The sequence below is a fragment of the Triturus cristatus genome, chromosome 3_2 (genome assembly GCF_964204655.1).
Source record: "Triturus cristatus chromosome 3_2, aTriCri1.1, whole genome shotgun sequence".
In the NCBI taxonomy this organism is placed as follows: domain Eukaryota; kingdom Metazoa; phylum Chordata; class Amphibia; order Caudata; family Salamandridae; genus Triturus; species Triturus cristatus.
Genome location: NC_140584.1, coordinates 78,832,259 through 78,856,027, shown reverse-complemented (window position 1 = coordinate 78,856,027; position 23,769 = coordinate 78,832,259). Strand labels below are relative to the sequence as shown.

At 41.7% G+C, this 23,769-nt stretch overlaps 1 protein-coding gene across 1 annotated transcript in view; it reads left to right on the top strand.

Moving 5' to 3' along the window:
• The window catches only part of UBASH3B (ubiquitin associated and SH3 domain containing B), a 648,856-nt gene that overhangs the window by 386,504 nt on the left and 238,583 nt on the right, over positions 1-23,769 (top strand). The window contains exon 6 of the mRNA XM_085647271.1: positions 7,951-8,159. Coding sequence (XP_085503397.1) covers positions 7,951-8,159 — 209 coding nt within the window. The remainder of the gene's footprint in view (positions 1-7,950; positions 8,160-23,769) is intronic.

Genomic DNA, 23,769 nt, shown 5'->3' with positions numbered 1-23,769 from the left:
CAGATCTATACAGCATACAATTGGATATTGCAAGCGCTGTGACGTGTACAGTGCAGTCGGGATATACAGCATCGGCTATTAATGTTCTTCTTATAATGCATTTATTAGCTGCTCATCTTCTGCCTGTACATGGTCTTGCAGCCACGCTATCCAACTAGACATATGAGGTCAGCTTACTTAGATGTGCTTGCCATGCATTGAGCTAGATTTCAAATATTCAATGAGTGTTCCATATATACCCAGGGTTTTAAGTTTTGGCTTTCACTCCCGTTACACTGGAGGAGATCTATTCAGATTTCATAGCAAACTATTATACCAATCTCCTCTGATTCAAATTGAACTAGTTGATGGGTATGACCGACCAATGACTTGACACTCTTACGCAACTCACAGGGTACAGATTATCTGTTATACGGTTCCTAGACATTTAGTAGTACTGTGTATTAGATCAACAAAACTTCAATATAAAGACTAAGTCTTCTCATAGCATCAGTAAATGTTGGGTCGGCTAGCTCACAGTACCGCATCTAAACTCCTAAACCTCCAGAGTTGTAAATGCTGTTGCAATCTCGAGCATGATCACTCTTATACACAAGGAGTTCGTGGAAACAGATCTAGGTCCCCAGGTGTCATCCTGGATCTGGAAATCTTTTGTGAGCAGAACCACAGTGCACTGGTAGGTGGCTTTGTTTGACTCTGCATGGCATCATCCGCGTCAAACATGATATTTGCAGTGCCTATATAGGTGCCTCCCAGGCTCGCTGACGTCATTTCTTTTCTTTCCCCGTCAGCCAGTGCAGATCCTTGAAGAGCTACCCCTTAGCCACTTTTTGACTCAGCTTATTCAATGTTTTGTCAGAATCTTTTTTGAGGTCTTACCTCCTGGTATGGCAGATATGTCATCAAAGAAGGCTTGCTTCAAGACCTGAGGCCCCTCTCACCAACAGATGTCGGTAATGGACCCACACCTTGTTTGCCTTTAGATCCTTGAATGTGACCCTGACCCGATGGCCTGCCTCGACTGCTGCACCAAGCATCCAAAGGCTTTAAGAGACGATACCTCAAGCTCCTTGTGGCTGGACATGCGACACTTGAGCTCCTGATCGAGAGGAATGTCCCAGGAGTGATCATGGAATCGGAGGTCGTCATCGCACTCCAGGTCATCGAACCGTTCAGGTAAGTCTTGGTCCCAGAAAAAGAAGTCAAAGTGTACTTCGACTTCACTTCTTCCATCGGCCGACGGGATGAGGGAGTGTACCTCAAGGCTGGGATCAGCATTTGAGCCAGCACCTGGGTGACTCTTCACTGCCTCACGTTTCCGGGAGCAGGAGCGACCCATGCTCAAATTCAGTTTTATGAGGTCATTCACCTCATGTTGAGCTGCCTGTTCCCTCTGACGTACCTTTGGCCCCCACAGGTTTGGGAGGGGTCCGTACTGGATCCACACTGGTGGCTGTGGCACCGGTTGGGCCCCAGGGATCCACAGATGGTCCGGATTGGCACTGGTTGCGCCTTGCCGACCGATGTAACTCCGCTACAGAATCCCAGAATTTCAACTATCTACACAATGTTGGATGACCAAAGAATGTCCCTTGGAGTAAAGGAATTACTCCCCTGCAAGGCAGGCACCAAAGACGCATCTGTCCAGTTTTCAACTACGCAGCTCCTGAAGGACTCCGAAGATTTTGCAATACAGGAGGTGGGTTTCCAAGCTTCCCCGAGGCCAATCCGTCCTCTCAGCATACCTGAGATCCAAAGTCTTTGTGGGGACTGTGCAACCTGAACCCCTGGACACTGTGCACATTTGCAGCAGCGTATGCTTTTTGGAGATCCCTGAGGCTCTGATTTGGGGTAATTGTTGTCCAGACCCTGAGCATTGATTCCATCGAAGATTACTGCCTACACTCCTTGAGTGTCCTGTGGGCTGGTATTTAGTAATTCCTCTCGAGGTCCCTTCGCAATCCCTTGTCCGTCGACTTGTGGGTCCCTGAGAAGGGTACTTTAACTTTCAATGGGCTTTCCTGATTGCTCCAGACGTGCCCTGACTCTCCATCACTTGGGGAGTCCACAGGATCTTGCTGGTCCACACCGAAGCCGTTTTACTCTCACCGCGTGGGTTGCCGTTGCCAAGGCTTGTTGGTCTCCAATCCGGACACCAACCCCCCAGCACTCGACATCCTTCGTGGGACAGCTAGCCTGTGGACTGTGGTCATTGTCGACTTCTCCTGGTCCCCGTGGCAGTGGAGTCAAGCTTCACCTCTTCGCACCTGAAACACCTGACATTGGTGGGCATTGGTCTACCATGCCCCTGGTCACCCTGAAGTGACTCAGACTCTGTCCCCTCTGCTTTCAGGTTCTTCACATCCCCAATCCAGGCTTGGATCACACCGGACACTTCTCCTCTTCATGGCAGCAGCACTTTGCATCAACTCTCCATTGAAAATGACGAATATTCTCGATTCCATTTGACACCTATGCGCCCGGCTTCCCTGGGTTAAGTATCACGAGTACTCCGGTGCTCAAATGGGTGCTGGCCTTAGAACCTTTTAAGTCTCCAAGGGTTTGCTCCAATCTTCAAAATTCCAACTGCGACTTTCCCAAAGGATTGTACGGAGCTCGCGGCTGTGTTCTCATACTGCACGTGTCCCCCGTGGGTCCCCTGTGTCACTGCCTTGGGTGGTTCCTTGGGGTCCCAGCGATTCTACGTGCTCTAGGCACTGTGTCTAGTCAAGTCGTGGTTCTTATACCACTTTCTTAATATATGGTTTGGTCTCCCCCTGGGGCTCATTGTATATTGTGCTATTTACTGTCGTTCTAGTGCTTTAATATTGTGTATCTTGTGCTGTAATCTCATAAAGAGGTTAGTAGAGAGTGTTTAGAAATAAATACATGTATTTTGTATATACCTTGTGTGGTTTTCCTTTCATTTGGTCATTGAGGAGGTTATAATCTGGTAAACCAAGCTGCTTTACATTCCTTCACGACTTAGCCTGAAGGCTGCTCTCCATTGCTACCACTAGGATAGCTTTCAATAAAGGTTGTCTTTAACCTAATCATCAATCACTTTAATTAGTGGACAGCATATACCAGGCCAACTTCTCACATTGGTGGCAGCGGTAGGATTCAAGCTTACTATTGCTCTACCAGATAATCTCATTGAGTGTCTAACTGAAAACCACTATAGGTACATAGGTACAAGACTAGAATAAAGTAAGTTCTATTGAACTTAGAGTTGGGTAAGCCAAGGGTTTAGCACACCTTTTCTCCAACTTAAGAGATTTTAGTAGTTCCCACTAGGTTAGGTAGGTGCAACACCTCACAACACTAGTATGTCTTCAAGAGCAGAAGCCAGTGGCTCCTTGCTGAATAAGTATGACAACCTCTCATTTCAGGAATTGAGAAATATGTGTGCATCAAGAAAATTGAAGACAGGGAAAAACCCTAGAACTCAACGCCTCATAGAGGCCCTGCTTTTAGATGACCTCAGAAAAACCCCAGGGTCTGATGAGGCAGGCAGGTTGGGGGGGGCAGCAGAAGAGGACAGGCCAGGAAGTGAAAAGAGGTCGAGAGGCCGGCGGCTGTAGTTGCGCATATGTATCGCTTGTGGTATTACAATATATCATACTATGAAGCCACGCATTGAGTGCGAGAGACTATGTGCAGGCCCATTTAAGAGCCACTTGGTGATAAGAAGTGCCATAGCGACAAAGCGGCGCTTGGATTTGGGAAGATCATGAAGATATCCCAACAGCACCAGTAGAGGCGATGGCGCGACTTCGACCTCCACCATCCTAGATATTTCCCCATATTTCGACCTCCAATAGCTCTCTATTCTATTGCAGGTCCACATCATGTGTGCAAAGTCGGCGTCCGGAGACCGACATCTCGGACACACGTCCGAACGAGAAGGTTCTAGACGATGCAGTTTACTGGGCGTCATGTACACCCTCCACAGAAATTTAAAGGGCAGAAATGTATGCCGGTGGTTAGGAGACACCTGACAAGTTTGGGCACAGCACCGACCCCATTGCACATCTATCAATGGATAACTCAAATCCCGTTCCCACGCGGCTCGTACGCCCGTATCGTGGCACGGAAGCAGCGCCACTGCCGCCTTGTTCATCCGAGCCACCAGATGGCTCCCATCTCCACCCTGGATAGCCCCGGTCAAAATTGAAAGGTCATGGGGTTCCACAGGGTAGCTATGTAGGCAAGCACACAATGCCCTCTGCACTCTCAGGAGCACATAGTGATCCATTGTAGTAGCGATTCTAAACCGGGTTCGTCGGTATGCGAAAAGATGTGTCCTCCAGGGAACAAATCGCCAAACGTGGCCAGGTGGAACTTGGCCAGTGTGCGCTTCACTAGGGCCTCTTGCAAGATAGGAACCCATCCAGTACCCGCCAGTGGCAACGCGGGTAATACAATACGCGATCACCAGTCACCCGCAGCAGCTTATGCCAAGCCCAGCTGGTAGTGGAAACCGTCTGGATGTCTTGCGGGTCCCGAGGAAACCCACCTGGTAACAAAGTATTAAGCAAAGCCGGGAGCACCAAGTCGACTTCTGGTCAACAGTATGGGATCCAAATATCTGCACAATACAAGTGTCGAGCAAAGCTCGCTTGTGAAACCAAATAATAAATCTGAAGATTTGGAACACCAAACCCCCCCCTTTCATATGGCATTACTAAAGTGTCCCAGCCAATACGTGCTTGTCTACCACCTCACACCAGTCGTGTTAACAGCATGTGTAAAATTGAGAAAAACCTGTTGTACAGTGGTATGGGAATGTTCAAAAAGAGATACAAAAATTGGGGCAAGATCACCGTCTTAATTATAGTTATCCTACCGGCCATTGATAAGGGCAATTGCACCCAGCGTTTGATGTTACGTTCCAGTGTCTTCAACACATGGCTGTAGTTTAGCTGAAGGATGTGATCCTTATCCCTATGGATGTGGACTCCTACGTACTTCACAGAGTCATCACACCGGTTCAGCGGGTAATACACTGTTCTAGCACAGGGACCCTCGGTCAGTTGGAATACCTCAGACTTCCCCCAATTTATCTGAAGTCCCGACTTGGTGCCGTATCTCGTCACTTCCTGGAGCAATGGTGTTAAATTATCGTCCAGATGCCGTACATATAGAAGAGTGTCATCAGCATAGAGTGTAAGCAGCAGGGGCCCGGTGGTAAATTGCAACCACCTGTGGCTATGCCTTTCCAGTAAGTGGCGCACCAGGGGATCTATCGCAATTACAAAAAGTAGGGGGATAGGGGCATCACTGTTGTGTTCCATGTGTAAGTGGAAATGCTTTGGTCAATGTACCATTTAGTCGATTATATGCCGTGGTCAATGTGTATAGTAATCGAACCACGGCCAGGAACCGCTCCGGCACCCCCAATCTTCCCATAGTGGTATATAGAAAGGGCACTCAAGCGAATCAAATGCTTTCTTAGCGTCAAGGAGGACGGCAGCCGCGATATCCTATTCAATGTGGTAAACAGCGTACTAGTGTTTAGGGCAGTGGACTTGTGGGGAATGAACCCCGATTGCGCTGGTGAGATCAGTTTCTCCACAATCAGTGCAAGTCTGGTTGCCAGCATCTTAGCTAAAATGTTATTATGAAAGTTCAAAAGCAACAGGGGCCTCTATGAACTACATTTCAGTACATCCTATCCGGGTTTGGGCAGTAAAATTATAACAGCGTCTCTCAAGGTAAGTGGGAGTACTCTAGCTTCAATAGCTTCTTGATACATGTCAATAATATGGAGTACAAGCAGATCTTTATAATTTTTATAAAAGCAACCCGTAAAGCCATCCAGCCCTGCTGCTTTAGAGCCATCCAGCGCATTAATAGCATCCAGTACCTCATCTTCATGCCTGGGGATAATTCTAAGGTGGGGAACCTGCGACTAGATAAAGTCTCTACCAGATAAGACTTTACTCAAGGTAAGTAACTTGTTCTTTCATTTGTCATTTTTTCATGTCTAAAGTTTTACAAAGGATAAAAAACAATAATGCATTTTCAAATGTTTTAGGGAAAGATCTAATCCTTGTAAGTAAAATATAAACTGCAATTATTAGACAGATGGGACACATCATTGTTATAAGCATTATTAGAATGATGAAAAACACAAACAAATCAACAATGTAATTGTTCCTAATGTTAATCTTATCTATCTCTAATATCTCTACTCTAATGAGAGCATGATGGGAGACCCATTTGGAATAATCTAACTCTATAATTTTGTATAATGTCTCGGAAAGCTGCCCCTGTGCATTAACGAATGCACACCGTCTCAATGTGCAAGCCTGCACACATTTCTGCTTGCACAGCTATCTTCCTTCTAGGATGAATGTCAGGGCCTGCAGAGTTGCATCTCAGTCAAAGCTCTCAGAAGCTTTCCTGATAACTCCGGTGTCAAGTGCCTCTCTCAGAATTCGGAAGGGATTCTGGTTAAAAAGTAAAACACTGGCCTTATCACATTCTGCTAGGGACGCAGAATAACAATTGTACTTAGTCTGGAGAAAAAGAGCTGTCGCCTATGAGCACATAGTAAAGTAAGGACATTGCATTCTGGTATGTGTGTCCCTGGAACTAACAGTGCAGACTGCAAAAGAGCAAAGTCAACAAAAATAAATGTGTGTGTTATTTTCTCATTCTAGATAAAAACATGAACAAATCACTATCTTAAAAAGATGCTAAGCTAAAAAAGAAAAACTGAAATGCAACTTATTATGAGTTTGGCGGTCCTCCTGTTAGCCTGCCACCACCGTGCTGACATGAGGACCACCAAGCCCAACGTGCGCCCGCCCACTGGTTTATGACTTTAATCCATGACAGGCAGGCGGGTGGTGCTGCACCGGTCTCACGGCAGAAGCTGTTTAAGGCTCATAGGATAGCCTTAACAGCAACCTGCAGCCATGACAGTGCCTGCAGCACGTTCCTACACGGTGTGGCATGCACCATGTCATGCATGCTATACCGTGCAGGAACAGGGTTGCAATTCCAGGGGTGCACAACATATGCCCCCCTGCATGCACCCCCAGGTCCAGAAGCAGCAGGGGGCCCACTTCCATGTCCGCCACCCTTTTCATGGCAGGCTCACTGCCATGAAAAGGGCAGTGGAAATGAAAGTCAGAATATGCTCGGCGGTGCAGCAGCGACACCACAAGCATATTCCTGGCTCTTTCTGCTGAGCAACACCTGCGGGATCCTTGATCCCAACAGAGGCGGTGGTCAAGCAGATGGACACGCAGTGATGGTGGTGATCAGGCCGCAACCATGAGTATGGCGGTCCTGAGGACTGCCATACTCGTAATAGGACCCTAAATGTAATCCCTACAACACATCCTGCCTGCTCCCTTGGACTCTTGATTGTCTCTACCTTTTTCCATCGAATCATACAGAAAACATGTATCTTGATTTCTTCTATCAGGAAGAATCAAGGGTTTCTAATGGGCCTCTCCATTAACAAGGCTTACCATCATCCAGATATAATTTCTTTCTTTCACTGAAAAGAATAAGTGAACACATTTGTGGCCTGATTCTAGACAATCTTCTTCCAATCCCTTCCTCCACATGCAGCACTTTAAGGGCACTCTAAATAAATCAAGTGTTTTCAATAGGGCAAAACCAAAATCTTGGTATGGCATTGATTGATTTAATGCACAGCAGAATATAAGGCTGCTTCATGCATCACATAGACCTTATGATAAACATTAGAATATAAGACTGCTTCATGCCTCCTATAACATGTCTATAACATTTGATGTATCTGTTTTTAAAGAAATTCCCAAAACTAGTTCCTACCTTTATCTCGTTCGAAGGCTTTAACTTTGTGCATTTTTTTCATACACTGACTGACTTAATCAATGTTTATTTTTGTTCTTTGTATTGCAGGCAATGCATTCATTAACATCTCATTAACGTGTTCCTATTTTGTAGACCCTGCAAGTAATATACCCCTACATGCCGCAAAATGACGACGAACTTGAATTGGTTCCAGGGGATTTTATTTTCATGGCACCAGTTGAACAAACGAGTACCAGTGAAGGCTGGATATATGGCACATCACTTGCAACTGGTTGTTCTGGGTTATTGCCAGAAAATTATATTTCAAAAGCAGACGAATGTGGAACTTGGGTGTTCCATGGGTAAGGAGTTTTCTGCCTCTTTTTTTGCTCCTCCAATACATCTCATCCTTCTCATGCTTTAAAATGTTAAGTAGTCACACCACTTTACATAGTCATTTACTTATAAGTTCAGTTAGAGACAGATAGTTTTCATAAATATTATTTCTAATGCGTAAGAGGACAAATAGTAAATTGACTGGATTTGTGTGACTGTGAGATTTCCAAGCATCTTCCATGCTTACCCTCTATACATATATTCTTTGCAGTAACAAATAAACATAGTATTGCTCAGATGGGAAGATGTTTTAAAAGAAAAATAGTGCATTGTTTAACATTTGATTCAAGACTAAATATGTGGATATTAATGTAAGTTGGATTTCATGGATGCTTAGTCAACATGAACATAACTACATTCAGACACTACGAATATGGGTGACTGCTTAGATGGCCAGACCTTTCATCTCTGACCAAAGAAATTTTTATTCATTCCTATCCTAATATTTGTCAATGATTACTGCCAAATGTGAATCAAATTGGCCAGGTTTTGTCAACGGTCTATATAAAGAAATAAGTGGATATACAGCTTTGTTATTACTGTAGCAGTGTGTGTGTGTATGTGTATCTACATGTGTATCTGTGAGGGACGATCCACGTGTGTGTTTATGTATCCGTGATAAGATGTGTGCATATCTGCGTGTGTGAATGTATGTCTGTACATAGCTATTTGCGTGTGCATGCATGCGTGAATTTGTGTGTTTCTCTTCATGCCTGTATATGATTAAAACTAAGTGCTTGTATGAGCATCTGTGTAAGTATATGTCTGCAATTGTATGCTCATGTCGTAGGATGGAATGTGGTTGCATGTACACAAACAATACATGTTGTATGTAGCAGAAGAACTAACTGCCATCTGGAACCAGTCCTTGCACTACACATATTCCAGAAAAAAACTGTGATTCACGTTGATTGAAAAACTGTCTACAAAGTAAAAACTATAATCTATGACTTATTTTATTGGTGTCTGCTCATTCATGTTACTTAGTAGAAGTACATAGGGTACATATAGAGATCATTTCCAACAAGCATTTCCAACTAATGAGGTATCTCAGATTAGGCACAGATGTAAATGCATATTCCTATGAAATGTGGATGAGAACAGCCTTTGTTGAAAGAGTATGTAGGACACACCACTAGCTTAAAATCGGTTTAATCAGAGATTGCCTTGTAAAACTGACAATGCAAACTGAAATTTGGTGAAATATGTTATTGAAAAGAGAATAAGAGTACGTTTCTCCTGATCATTTTATATTTGGGTCGTAAATCAAGAGCTATGCATCTTTGTTAGCACATCAGTTGAATGTGAAACCCTTGAAGCTCTTAGTTTAAATTGGTACACACAAGTTTAAAAAGAAATATGATTTTAAATTGTACTACTTAGGGGCCGATTCTGATGCATCGGTTGGGAACAGGAAGCGAACAACCACCTGTCATCGGTTCCAGTCTAGCGAATAGGATGCGACCAAACCCTGTTCGGTCGCAATCCTATACTTTACAATGGGAGCATGCATTCCAAACATAATGCATGCTCTCATTGTAAAGAGCAGAGGTGCCGTTCATCCTACACCCCATGGCAGGCACCTCATGGTGCTTGCCACCGGGTGCAGGGATCAACAGGCTGCCATTCGACGGCCTTGCACCCATGGGGGCCCTGCTGGGGGTTCCCCAAGACAGATTTCCAAAGGCTTTCTGTGTCGGATGCCATTCGGAAATCCGATTTGGATTCCCTTCCGACCGACCCCATCAAAATGGGTCGGTTGAAAAGGAATCCGACCAGCCAATTACGATGCAGGTTGAAGAGCTCCGACCGACAGTCGGAGCCGTTACAGCCTGCATCGTAATCAGGCCCATAGTGTGTTCTCAGCCAAAAATTCACTTTATGGCCAATACACCACAAGACAAAATATAAGCCATATTGATGGTATTTTTTCCTCATTAAGGCCTTTATTAGGAGTGGCCAGTGGGGCCTGTAACAGCATTTAGCTTTCTTGTTTTGATATCCGTAGGGTGAATGACACACATATTGAATCAAAATTATTGCGTGACATGAATATTGGGCCACAAATGTTGCCGCTGCAAAAATATCATAGAACAGAATATAGAAAGCAAGAAAGCTGTTTTTATATATATATATATATATGTTATAGCATTTAAAAATATTGTTATATGTAATATTGTTTACTCTAATATAGTTGTATTAAATACCATTTGTAATTAATGTAATATATATTTGTTATATTATTTTTAGTTAATCTTATTACTGTAATTTTCTTTACATCATTTTAGTACATTTTGTAATATTTAATGTGTAATTATTGTTTTTACATTTAATTGGTAGTTTATATTCATTAGCAGATTGTTGGGATTATAGAGGGATAGGCTGGGAAGTCTTGCATAGGCAGCGCATGCACTGCCTCTCCGAGGCATCAAGTAATTAGTATTACTAGTGAAACTTCACTCACTGCATTTCTCTTTGTTATGTCGCTTGCCATTGGTGAAATCTGGCATTGCTCTTCCTATCTCGCTCATTGTTGGGTAGTGGTCCCATACGTCACTTCCGTTTTCTTCCGTTTCTGGAGTAAGCAGCATCGACCAACTACAGTTAACTTACACAGCAGGGCGGTATCTTTTAATGTAGGGACTACTTTGGTTTTTTTTTGCCGTGGTGTCTGGTTCGCGCATATGTTTAATATGCATGGCCACTTTCCTCGGTGTTGCACGGCCGCTTTCCTCGTTGTCACCCCCCACCACCACCCGCCCCTCGCTCCTTATTCTGCACTGGTAATAGTTTTCGGGAGGATGAGTGGGTATGCAGCTTGCGAATCGCTGGCTTTAGCAATGATTGATTATTGTTCCTTGTTTTGCGTGTAGGGCTAAACGCGCTCAGAAAACGGCATTTTTGTTTTTGTGTTTGTGATAGTTTTTGGGAGAATGCGTGGGGAAGCACCTAAATATGAATTTTCTGTGTTGTTATTCTTACAGCCATCCAGGAAACAGTGTTACATATCCGTTAAAAACATCATTAAATGCACCCTTATACAGAGAGCGCAACTGAAACGAGTAAAAAATGTAATTAGCACATGTAAATCAGCTGCACCCTTAGAGGCACTGACAGCGCAGCCTGTGAGTGAGGGACTTCCAGGCACGTGGCTCCTTCTTAGCTGGCAGAAAAACCATGTTCTCACACGCCTCATGATCTACCCTTTCTACAGCGCTTAAACTTAGAATGTCCATAAGACAGCTCAGTTGGTTCAAACGAACAGCTGCTGTACACTCACCAAATTCAAGTGGAGGTGAACCTCAAATATTCATGCACCGTGGGTCAAAGTAGATGTAATCCTTCCAAGTTGTGTACACACTGTGCAATATGACACCTGGTTTATTTGCCATTCATTTATCACACACGTTTAAAGGCACATTCCTGTCACAATCGCAACATGTCATACTTCCGTTTCAAAGGTGGAGCTTGTAGCAGTCCAATGTCTGCAACTTAAATTTGTGGAAGCTTCCAGAACAATCAGCACCCTATTGACTCATAATTAAATGCACCCTTATACAGAGAGCGCAGCTGAAACGAGTACTAGTAAAAAATGTCACAGTACATGTAAATCAGCTGCACCCTTAAAAGACTCTGCCATGCTACTGAATTGGACTAATGAACCAAATACCAATCATTTGTAATAAAAAGGCCAGACTCGAGACCTGGAATCCAGAAAACAAAACCCTCTGGTGAGACCATAGACATCAGCAGCGATAAACAAAGGCTCTTCCACGCATTAAACAAACTAAAGATATACCTATTCTTTTTTAAGCTCCCAAGCTTTCCAGAACTGCCTAGTAATTGCTATCAAGTGTGTAACAAAGAAGAGTGCTGGCAAAAGAATTCTGCAGCACCATATTTACAACACACCGCATGCTGATGACATAATTAAAAAGGCTGCTATTTTTACACAAGCAAATCTGAATTGCACAGTATTGTTACTTTTTCAGAAATTACATGTATTGTGCGAAAATCACTTGATTTGTCTTCAGCATATTGTGTCAACCTGTTTTCATTTGGGACTAGGATTTCATAGAATACGTTAAGTGAATTTAATTGATCCGGCTCTACGTGTAATTCCAGAGTGTTTTTCACTGTTCTGCCCCTCTTACATCCACTTTGAATGAAATATTAGGGAATTGGCGCTATGTGGCAAAAAAGCCACGCAAGCTGCTCTTGATTCGGCTTTGGGTGCAAAATCTATTTTTGTGTGTAATTTAAGCCAGGCTGCTATTTGCACCACATAGTGTCACACAAGCACGTGCTCTGAACATTAGTAAATGCAAGATACAAGATGTGCAACCAATATTTTAATTCCAATGCGTACGTGGTTACGTAAATGCAAGGCATTGTCATTTACAATGCCAATAGCTCAAACTCTCGCAAATGCGAGACCTACTGCATTGCAAAGGCTTAATTTATTTTATTGTTAATTAAAAATGTAATGATTAATTATGTGAATTGAATAATTGATTTATTTTAATTTTACTTATTTAATTATTAAATAAAAGTATGGAAATTAGGTCCTAACTATAACTACCTTCATAACAAATAAGTCTCCCAAATAGCCACCAGAGACAAAAGAGCCCAAATGTAGCACAAATATCACCCAGATGTAGCCCAAGTATAGCCCAATGACAGAATGTCCCAGAGTGTTCTAACGAACAACTAGAGCGCTAACAGTCTTACTTATGACAAAAGTATGGCACACCTGAAGCCATCTTGATTGGAATAAAGTGGTAACACTTAAAACATTTAATTTGCAAAGGAACAAAATGAGGGGGTTCATTTTGCCATAGAAATTATGATTAGTGCTGCAGAAAGAAAAATTGGGGCACATTTTGACTTCTCAAATCCTCTTCTATTTCATTAAAATATTCTGACATGCAGAGTGAAACATGCACTTTGAATACCAGCAGCAGACTTCCATGGTGATCAGTAGCTTTACTACAGTGATCTAATGAGCAACTAGAGTGCTAACATTCTGAATTTATGACAAATGTGTGACACATCTGAATGCCTTCTTGATGGAATCAAAGTAAAAACGGAAAGTATTCCTACTGAGGAGACTGTAGTAAATGAGGAAATTAGGACACTTCATTACAAATAAGTCTCCCAAGATGGCCACCAGAGACAAAAGAGCCCAAATGTAGCACAAATATCACCCAGATGTAGCCCAAGTATAGCCCAATGACAGAATGTCCCAGAGTGTTCTAACGAACAACTAGAGCGCTAACAGTCTTACTTATGACAAATGTATGGCACACCTGAAGCCATCTTGATTGGAATAAAGTGGTAACACTCAAAACATTTAATTTGCAAATGAACAAAATGAGGGGGTTCCTTTTGCCATAGAAATTATGATTAGTGCTGCAGAAAGAAAAATTAGGGCACATTTTGACTTCTCAAATCCTCTTCTATTTCATTAAAAGATTCTGACATGCAGACTGAAACATGCACTTTGAATACCAGCAGCAGAATTCCCTGGTGAGCAGTGGCTTTACTACAGTGATCTAATGAGCAACTAGAGTGCTACCATTCAGAATGTATGGCAAATGTGTGACACATCTGAATGCCTTCTTAATGGAACCAAAGTAAACAAGCATTGAAAATGCAATAGGTCTCGCCCTCGTTTAAGTTAAAGCAATTCTGTTTGTAATTAGGTGGCTTTTTAGCTTTGCTTGTATTGGTGTTTTTCAACTTTCATGTACATAACATGCTTATGCATGCATATATGTATATCTATGCATGCATTTATATTTTTATTTATATAGATATGCAGATTATATATATGTTTATATATGCATGTATATATCTACATATACATATATAAATGCATATGCATATATATGCATATATATATGTGCATATGTGTACGTGTAGAGAGAGGTAGAGAGAGGTAGAGAGGTAGAGGTGTAGAGGTAGAGAGGTAGAGGTAGAGAGGTAGAGGTACAGCGGTAGAGAGTAGTAGAGAGAGAGGTAGAGAGTAGAGGATGAGTAATAGAGAGTAGAGAGCGAGTAGTAGAGAGTAGTAGAGAGAGTAGCAGAGAGTGAGTAGTAGAGAGTAGTAGAGTGAGTAGTAGAGAATGAGTACTAGAGAGCAGTAGAGAGGGAGAAGTAGAGAGTAGTAGAGAGTGAGTAATAGAGAGTGAGTAGTAGAGAGTAGTAGAGAGTAGTAGAGAGTAGTAGAGAGTGAGTAGAAGAGTGAATAGTAGAGAGTAGTAGAGAGCGAGTAGTAGAGAGTGAGTATTAGAGAGTGAGTAGTAGAGAGTAGTAGAGAGTGAGTAGTGGAGAGTGATTAGCAGAGCGAGGGTAGTAGAGAGTAGTAGAGAGTGAGTCGTAGAGTGAGTAGTAGAGAGAGTAGTTGAGAGTGAGTAGTAGAGAGTAAGTAGTAGAGAGTAGTAGAGTGAGTAGTAGAGAGTAGTAGAGAGTGAGTAGTAGAGAGTAGTAGAGAGTGAGTAGTAGAGAGAGTGTAGTAGAAAGTGAGTAGTAGAGAGTGAGTAGAGAGTGAGTAGTAGGGAGTGAGTAGTAGAGAGGGAGTAGTAGAGAGTAGTGGAGTAGTAGAGAGTGAGTAGTAGAGAGTAGTAGAGAGTTAGTAGTAGAGTGAGTAGTAGGGAGTAGTAGAGAGTGAGTAGTAGAGTGAGTAATAGAGAGAGAGTAGTAGAGAGCGTGTAGTAGAGAGTGGGTAGTAGAGAGTAGTAGAGAGTGAGTAGTAGAGAGTAGTAGAGTAGTAGAGAGTGAGTAGTAGAGTGAGTAGTAGAGAGTAGTAGAGAGCGAGTAGTAGGGAGTAGTAGAGAGTGAGTAGTAGAGAGTTAGTAGTAGAGAGTGAGTAGTAGAGAATGAGTAGTAGAGAGTAGTAGAGAGAGAGTACTAGAGAGTGAGTAGTAGAGAGTAGTAGAGTGAGTAGTAGAGAGTGAGTGGAGAGAGAGTAGTAGATTGAGTGGTAGAGTAGTAGAGAGTGAGTAGTAGAGAGTAGTAGAGAGAGTAGTAGAGAGTGAGTAGTAGAGAGAGTAGTAGAGAGTAGTAGAGTAGTAGAGAGTGAGTAGTAGAGAGTAGTAGAGAGCGAGTAGATGATAGTGAGTAGTAGAGAGTGAGTAGTAGAGAGTAGTAGAGTGAATAGTAGATAGGGAGTAGTAGGGAGTGAGTAGTAGAGAGTGAGTAGTAGAGAGTAGTAGTAGAGAGTAGTAGAGAGAGAGTAGTAGAGAGTAGTAGCAAGTGAGTTGTAGAGAGTGAGTAGTTTATTTTAAAAGGAACACAATGAGGGGGTTCATTTTGTCATAGAAATTATGATTAGTGCTGAAAAAAGAAAAATTAGGGCACATTTTGAGTGGCTTCTCAAATCCTCTTCTATTTCATTAAATAATTCTGACATGCAGACTGAAACATGCACTTTCAATACCAGCAGCAGACTTCCCTGGTGAGCATTGGCTTTACTACAGTGATCTAATGAGCAACTAGAGTGCTACCAATCAGAATTTATGGCAAATGTGTGAAACATCTGAATGCCTTCTTAATGGAACCAAAATAAACAAGCATTGAAAATGCAATAGGTCTCGCCCTCGTTTAAGTTAAAGCAATTCTGTTTGTAATGGCTTTTTAGCTTTGCTTGTATTGGTGTTTTTCAAACTTTCATGTACATAGCATGCATATGTATGCATATATGTATATGTATGCATGTATTTATATTTGTATTTATATAGATATGCAGATTATATATATGTTTATATATGTATATATGTGTATATATATATATATATATTCAACATCAATCTCCACAAGGAAATAACTGGCACGCACTCCCAGTCTCTGAAGTTAATATCCTCAATATACTTTATTCAGCTTACAGCTTGTAAATCCTTGAGGGACAACCAACGCGTTTCGCTATCCGCCGATAGCTTGGTCACGGTCAATGTTCCTCATTCAACCCCACCAATAAAAACAGTGTGATGCCAAATCATGTGATCAAGAATGTCAATCATCCTGCCTTTTGGTTCTCAAAGGCTTCTGGTACTAGTAGTTTTTTACATTGCCACCATTATCATTCCTAAGTTAATGTTGCATTCACATGGGCTATCATATATCGTGAACAGATCAATTAGCATATATTGTGCATGTGTGAATCAGTTGTCAACAGGCTAAAACCCCAGATTCCTCAAATAATGATTATAACGAGTAACATAAACATTTCTCTATTGAGACTTGGTCTATCCATCCCATTCAGCTATAATAGACATAGGTTTTTTTATATATACAAGGGATTTTTGGCCTGTATAGTTCAGTGTTATGTATCATCTGAAACTAAATATTTCAAGTTATATAATTTGATAATGTTATGCCCTCCAGTGGGCTACCCTTACTCCTGTAACTGTTAAACCCCTGTGAAAATCATTATCCTTAGGGCATAGAAACCCAAAACACCAAGACATTCAGCAGCTGATGTGACAATAATTATGCAATTGTGTTCAATTGTGATTGATGTTACAGTCTAAGCACCTTGATGCTTATTCTTGAACCACAGAGCATGTGGCTTCTTTTTAAAAGAAAGAGACATCAAATTAAAACATCACAACCAGATGTTGATCGATATGATCCAGATGTGTCTAAATCAAAATGTTTTCCTTTTTGGAGATGAAATTTACCTCCAAATTAAGGGTTGTGCGATGGGCTTCTCTTTCAGCCCGGGGTATGCATGTCTTACCATGGGTTGGTGGGAGCAACAGGTTGCATGGCATCCGAACAACGACAAATATGTGGAGAAAGTCATGAAGTGGTTGAGGTACATCGATGACTTGTTGATAGTGTGGGATGGCACGGCACTTGAATTTGAGGAATATTTTAAAATCTTAAACTCCACAGATGCGAACATCAAATTCACATATAACATCAGTAACAACAGGGTTGTCTTCTTGGACACAGAGATTTATGTTGCCAATAACAAACTTGAAACCACACTACACAGAAAAGAAACATCTACCAACTCAACCCTGCATGCAGACAGCTTCCACCAACCAGCAGTAAAGGACAACATTCCATACGGCGAATTTTTAAGGCTACGCCGCATTTGCTCAGAACAACATGAGTGGGAACAACACAGCAAAGACTCGGCAATAAGATTCAAACACCGAGGATACAAGCAAGAAATTATCAAAAGATGCTGGAAACGGGCCAACACAAAAAAGAGATTGACCATCCTTAACTCCAAAAAGCAAGATAACAACACAGAGAGAAATCAACCACCACCTATCAGACTAATCTTGGATCATTCGAAGGAAGTGAAACAAATAAGCAACATCCTACGCAAAAACTGGAAGCTTCTACAATTGGACCCAGTCGTGGGTGAACTTGTAGGGAAACATCCCAACGTCACTTTCCGTCGTGCAAAAAATCTATGTGACAAACTAGTGCACAGTCACCATCAAGACACCAAAAAAAAGAAAGGAATACAATGGCTTACAACCAAGGGCTTCAGAAAGTGCCACTCATGCAAAGTTTGCCAAATAGCCAAAAACATAACGGAGGTTCCAATACAAAATGGAAATAAAAAATGGCTAATAAAAGATCTGATTACGTGCAAAAGCCAGTTCGTGGTATATGTCATCGAATGCCCATGCTCACTCAAATACATTGGCAGCACCAAGTGTGAGCTTAAGAAACGAATTTTAGAACATGTAAGGGCCACAGTAAATAAGGACAGGAGTAATGCTGTTGCAAAGCATATGGAAAGCCTCCATGAGAGTGACTGGAAATCACTATCTCTCTATGCCCTGGAGATGATCCCTGTGCATGACAGAGGTGGAGATCGGGAAAAAAATTTGAGACGTCGAGAATCACGTCAAATTCTGAATTTCAGGACATATACCCCTTGGGGGTTAAACCAAAGTGAGGAATTATATGTTCATTTATGATGTTCTTTAAAGTTCGGTTGTCCGTTTGTTGATGCTCTGTGGTTCAAGAATAAGCATCAAGGTGCTTAGACTGTAACATCAATCACAATTGAACACAATTGCATAATTATTGTCACATCAGCTGCTGAATGTCTTGGTGTTTTGGGTTTCTATGCCCTAAGGATAATGATTTTCACAGGGGTTTAACAGTTACAGGAGTAAGGGTAGCCCACTGGAGGGCATAACATTATCAAATTATATAACTTGAAATATTTAGTTTCAGATGATACATAACACTGAACTATACAGGCCAAAAATCCCTTGTATATATAAAAAAACCTATGTCTATTATAGCTGAATGGGATGGATAGACCAAGTCTCAATAGAGAAATGTTTATGTTACTTGTTATAATCATTATTTGAGGAATCTGGGGTTTTAGCCTGTTGACAACTGATTCACACATGCACAATATATGCTAATTGATCTGTTCACGATATATGATAGCCCATGTGAATGCAACATTAACTTAGGAATGATAATGGTGGCAATGTAAAAAACTACTAGTACCAGAAGCCTTTGAGAACCAAAAGGCAGGATGATTGACATTTTTGATCACATGATTTGGCATCACACTGTTTTTATTGGTGGGGTTGAATGAGGAACATTGACCGTGACCAAGCTATCGGCGGATAGCGAAACGCGTTGGTTGTCCCTCAAGGATTTACAAGCTGTAAGCTGAATAAAGTATATTGAGGATATTAACTTCAGAGACTGGGAGTGCGTGCCAATTATTTCCTTGTGGAGATTGATGTTGAATTCGTAACGGCGTGGCTCTGCCGAGGCTCCGCACCGGAAAACAGAAGCGCCAGGGGTCGACAACACGGAGCCAATCTGTGGTTATATATATATATATATATATATATATATATATATATATATATATATATATATCCACATACATATATATAAATGCATATGCATATATATGCATATATATATGTGCATATGTGTGAATGTAGAGAGAGGTAGAGAGGTAGAAGTGTAGAGGCAGAGGTGTAGAGTTAGAGAGGTAGAGGTAGAGGTAGAGAGGTAGAGAGTAGTAGAGAGAGAGGTAGAGAGTAGAGAGTGAATAGTAGAGAGTAGTAGAGAGTGAGTAGTAGAGTAGTAGAGAGTGAGTAGTAGAGTGAGTTGTAGAGAGTAGTAGAGAGTGAGTAGTAGTGAGTAGTAGAGAGTAGTAGAGAGTGAGTAGCAGAGAGAGAGAGTATTAGAGAGTAGTAGAGAGTGAGTAGTAGAGTGAGTAGCAGAGAGTAGTAGAGAGAGAGAGTAGTAGAGAGTGAGTAGTAGAGAGTAGTAGAGAGTGAGTAGTAATGAGTGAGTAGTAGTGTGAGTAGTAGAGAGTAAGTAGTAGAGAGTAGTAGAGAGTGAGTAGTAGAGAGTGAATAGTAGAGAGTAGTAGAGAGTGAGTAGTAGAGAGAGAGTAGTAGAGAGTGAGTAGTAGAGAGTGAGCAGTAGAGAGTGAGTAGTAGAGAGTGTGTAGTAGAGTAGTAGAGAGTAGTCAGTCAGTGTCAGTCAGTCAGTGTAGGTCAGTCAGTGTCAGTCAGTCGGTGTAGGTCAGTCAGTGTCAGTCAGTCAGTCAATCAGTGTCAGTCAGTGTCAGTCAGTCAGTGTCAGTCAGTCAGTGTCAGTCAGTCAGTGTCAGTCAGTCAGTCAGTCAGTGTCAATCAGTCATTGTCAGTCAGTCAGTGTCAGTCAATCAGTGTCAGCTAGAGCAGCTCTGCTGACCTGGTTCATTGGCTCTAAAGCAGCTCTGCTGACCTGGTCCTCTCCCTCTAAACTAGCTCTGCTGACCTGGTTTCTCTGGCTCTACAGCAGGTCTGCTGATCTGGTTCTCTGACTCTAGAGCAGCTCTGCTGACCTAGTTCTTAGGCTACAGAGCAGCTCTGCTGATCTGGTTCTCTGGCTCTACAACAGCTCTGCTGACCTGGTTCTCTGGCTCTTAAGCAGCTCTGCTGACCCGGTTCTATGGCTCTAAAGCAGTTCTGCTGACATGGTTCTCTGGCTCTAGAGCAGCTCTGCTGACCTGGTTCTCTCCCTCTAAAGCAGCTCTAGTGACCTGGTTTCTCTGGCTCTACAGCAGCTCTGCTGACCTGGTTCTCTGGCTCTAGAGCAGCTCTGCTGACCTGGTTCTCTGGCTCTAAAGCAGCTCTGCTGACCTGGTTCTCTCCCTCTAAAGCAGCTCTGCTGACCTGGTTTCTCTGGCTCTAGAGCAGCTCTGTTGACTTGGTTCTCTGGCTCTAAAGCAGCTCTGCTGACTTGGTTCCCTCCCTCTAAAGCAGCTCTGCTGACCTGGTCCTCTGCCTCTGGAGCAGCTCTGCTTACCTGGTTCTCTGGCTCTAAAGCAGCTCTGCTGACCTGATTCTCTTCCTCTGAAGCAGTTCTGCTGACCTGGTTCTCTGCCTCTAGAGCAGCTCTGCTGACCTGGTTCTATGGCTCTAAAGAAGCTCTGCTGACCTGGTTCTCTGGCTCTGGAGCAGCTCTGCTGGCCTGGTTCTCTGGCTCTAAATCCGTTTTGCTGACCTGGTTCTCTCCCTCTAAAGCAGCTCTGCTGACCTTGTTTCTCTGGCTCTACAGCAGCTCTGCTGACCTGGTTCTCGGACTCTAGAGCAGCTCTGCTGACCTGGGTCTCTGGCTCTAGAGCAGCTCTGCTGACCTGGGTCTCTGGTTCTAGAGCAGCTCTGCTGACCTGCTTCTTAGGCTCTAGAGCAGCTCTGCTGACCTGGTTCTCTGGCTCTACAACGGCTCTGCTGACCTGGTTCTCTACACTCACGATGCATGCACCCGACACCGCGAAAATATATTTAAAAAGAATACAAGTTTATTATAAGGACAAATATATTATTTTTATGAATATCTTAGACAATCTCTTGCCCTAATATGTATATTAAAGACACATACATATCATTTTGGAACATACATTTTTTTTGCGGGATTCGCGCGCCCCAGCACGTATATGACATCACACGGGACCCGCAACCGCGCAAGCATCTCGTACCGTAATGCGCATGTGTCACGAATGCGCGGGAGCAGGAGTCGCGGACTGGTCGCATACCAATTGCGCACATCACGTAATATTAAATGTATATGATGTCACTGAAAAACACGCAGCCGTCGCACACCATACGCGGATCCTTTACGACTTTCCAAAAATTGCAGCTAGAATGCGCGCACACACCGTGATGTGTACGCTTTGAGTGCGCGACTCCGAATTTTTTTAAAATTTTTTTTAAAGAAAATAATATAAATATATTAAAATAAAAAATGAAAACATGAAAATTAATCAATATTTCAGTTTTTTTTTGTTGCAATTTTCAGAAAAATATATAATGTTATTTAATGAATAAAATATTTATAAATAAAAAGTTAAAAAACTGTAGAAAATCAGTACAACAAAATAGGTATAACTACTATCACACTTAAAAATTTGCATTTAAAAAACCTTTGAAATTCACTAAATTAAAACATAGGTTTCAGAGAAATTATAGTTCGAATTTAGCATTTAAAAAAGCTTTGAAATTCACTGAAACAACCAAAGGTTTCATATACGTTATAGTTAGAAATTAGCATTTAAAAAACCTTAGAAATTCACAGAAAAAAACATAAGTTTCAGGGGCGTTATAGTTAGCTGGCTATTTCACTCGTACAAACCATAGAAATTCCTCCGTTATAGTTAGATCTGCTAACTATAACTCGCGCGCCCGGAATGCACTGCTGATGATGTTACATATTGCATCATTCATGAAATGGTTGGTGATATCACTGATGACAACACTGATTACATCTCAAATGACATCACTGATGACATCATCCACGTGACAATCTGATACACCTCATCATACACTAGTATAACCTTTCATCACTCACTGTAAAATACAGAGTACCATATTTGAAACCATTGAGACACCAATACCAGTTACAACATACCCACTCACTGATTCCTAAGTCTACACACACAACTACCCATTCAACAACAGTATCATTTATATATGCAGTCACTGATTAATAGAACACTATCAAATGCACTTATACATATATATAGACATTGACACATCAGCAGTCATCTTAGTCGGTTATGCAGTTATCATACTCACTCATGAAAAAAATTAATCACACTTACATTTACTCACTTACACAATTATCCAACAACACCTCATTTATTCAAACACATAGTAACTCATAGTTAATATGTTAAAAAATCACCATAACAATTATACACTCATTCATATAGTTACTCGCACAATCACTGACTCTTACACATACTTATCTATATACACCAACTCTTACATACAATGCCTTTTATTTTTTTACTTTGTTGAAGATGTACAACTAAAACATATATTCGCTCACCAACACACAAATAAATACACCCAGTCACCCAAACAACTGTTTCCACATGCACTCTTAAACCTATCCACCTAGTCAATCAACCATTCACACATTTATGCATAGAGTTACACACACCCCATCTAACCACACACAAACTCAGTGTCCCATACAAATACTCACCCAACTAATCAATAACTGATATACACACTCATGTAGTTAGTGATCAACTGATGCAGCATGTTATACAACAACAGAGACAGTGCTGCACACATTCACATAGTTTAGTTACTAATCCATGTATTAAGTGAGACACTTTTAAGTACTCACTTAAACAGACAGTCAGACAGCTACTAAATCCCCCATCCAGACAGTTATATATCCACTCAATCTTCAATACAGATTGGTATATATATAATACATATTTAAATTTCAAACTAAACCACATTCACTGGATGATGTCATCAGTGATGTCATCAGTGATGTCATTTGAGATGTCATCAGTGATGTCATCAGTGATGTCACTGACTATGTCATGGATGATGCAATATGTGACATCATCAGCAGTGCATTGCGGGCGCGTGAGTTACAGTTAGCAGAACTAACTATAAAGGAGGAATTCCTATGGTTTTGTGTGAGTGAAATGGCCAGCTAACTATAACACCTCTGAAAACTACGTTTTTTTCTGTGAATATATATATATATATATATATATATATATATATATATATATATATATATATATATTCACTGAAAAAACCAAAGGTTTCAGGCGCGTTATAGTTAGGAATTGGCATTTAAAAAACCTTAGAAATTCACTGAAAAAAACATAGGTTTCAGGAGTGTTATAGTTAGCTGGACATTTCCCTCGTACAAAACCCTGGAAATTCCCCTGTTATAGTTAGTTCAGCTAACTATAACTTGCGCCCCCGCAATGCACTGCTGATGACGTCACATATTACATCACTCATGACATGGTCAGTGACATCACTGATGACATCACTGATGACATCTCAAATGATATCACTGATGACATCATCCATGTGATAAATTAGTGCATCTTCTCACACCCTAATTTAACCTTTGATACACTGACTCAAAATTTCAGACGGCCATTTTGAAAACCATAGATACTCCAATACCAATAACTACATCTAATCCTATAATTTTTTCGAATTCAATTTTGCGGATGCGCGCTGGGTGCGTGCTGCATATGCACAGGGTGCACGGATCCCATGTGATCTGCAAAAAAAGAGATTTGATTGGTTC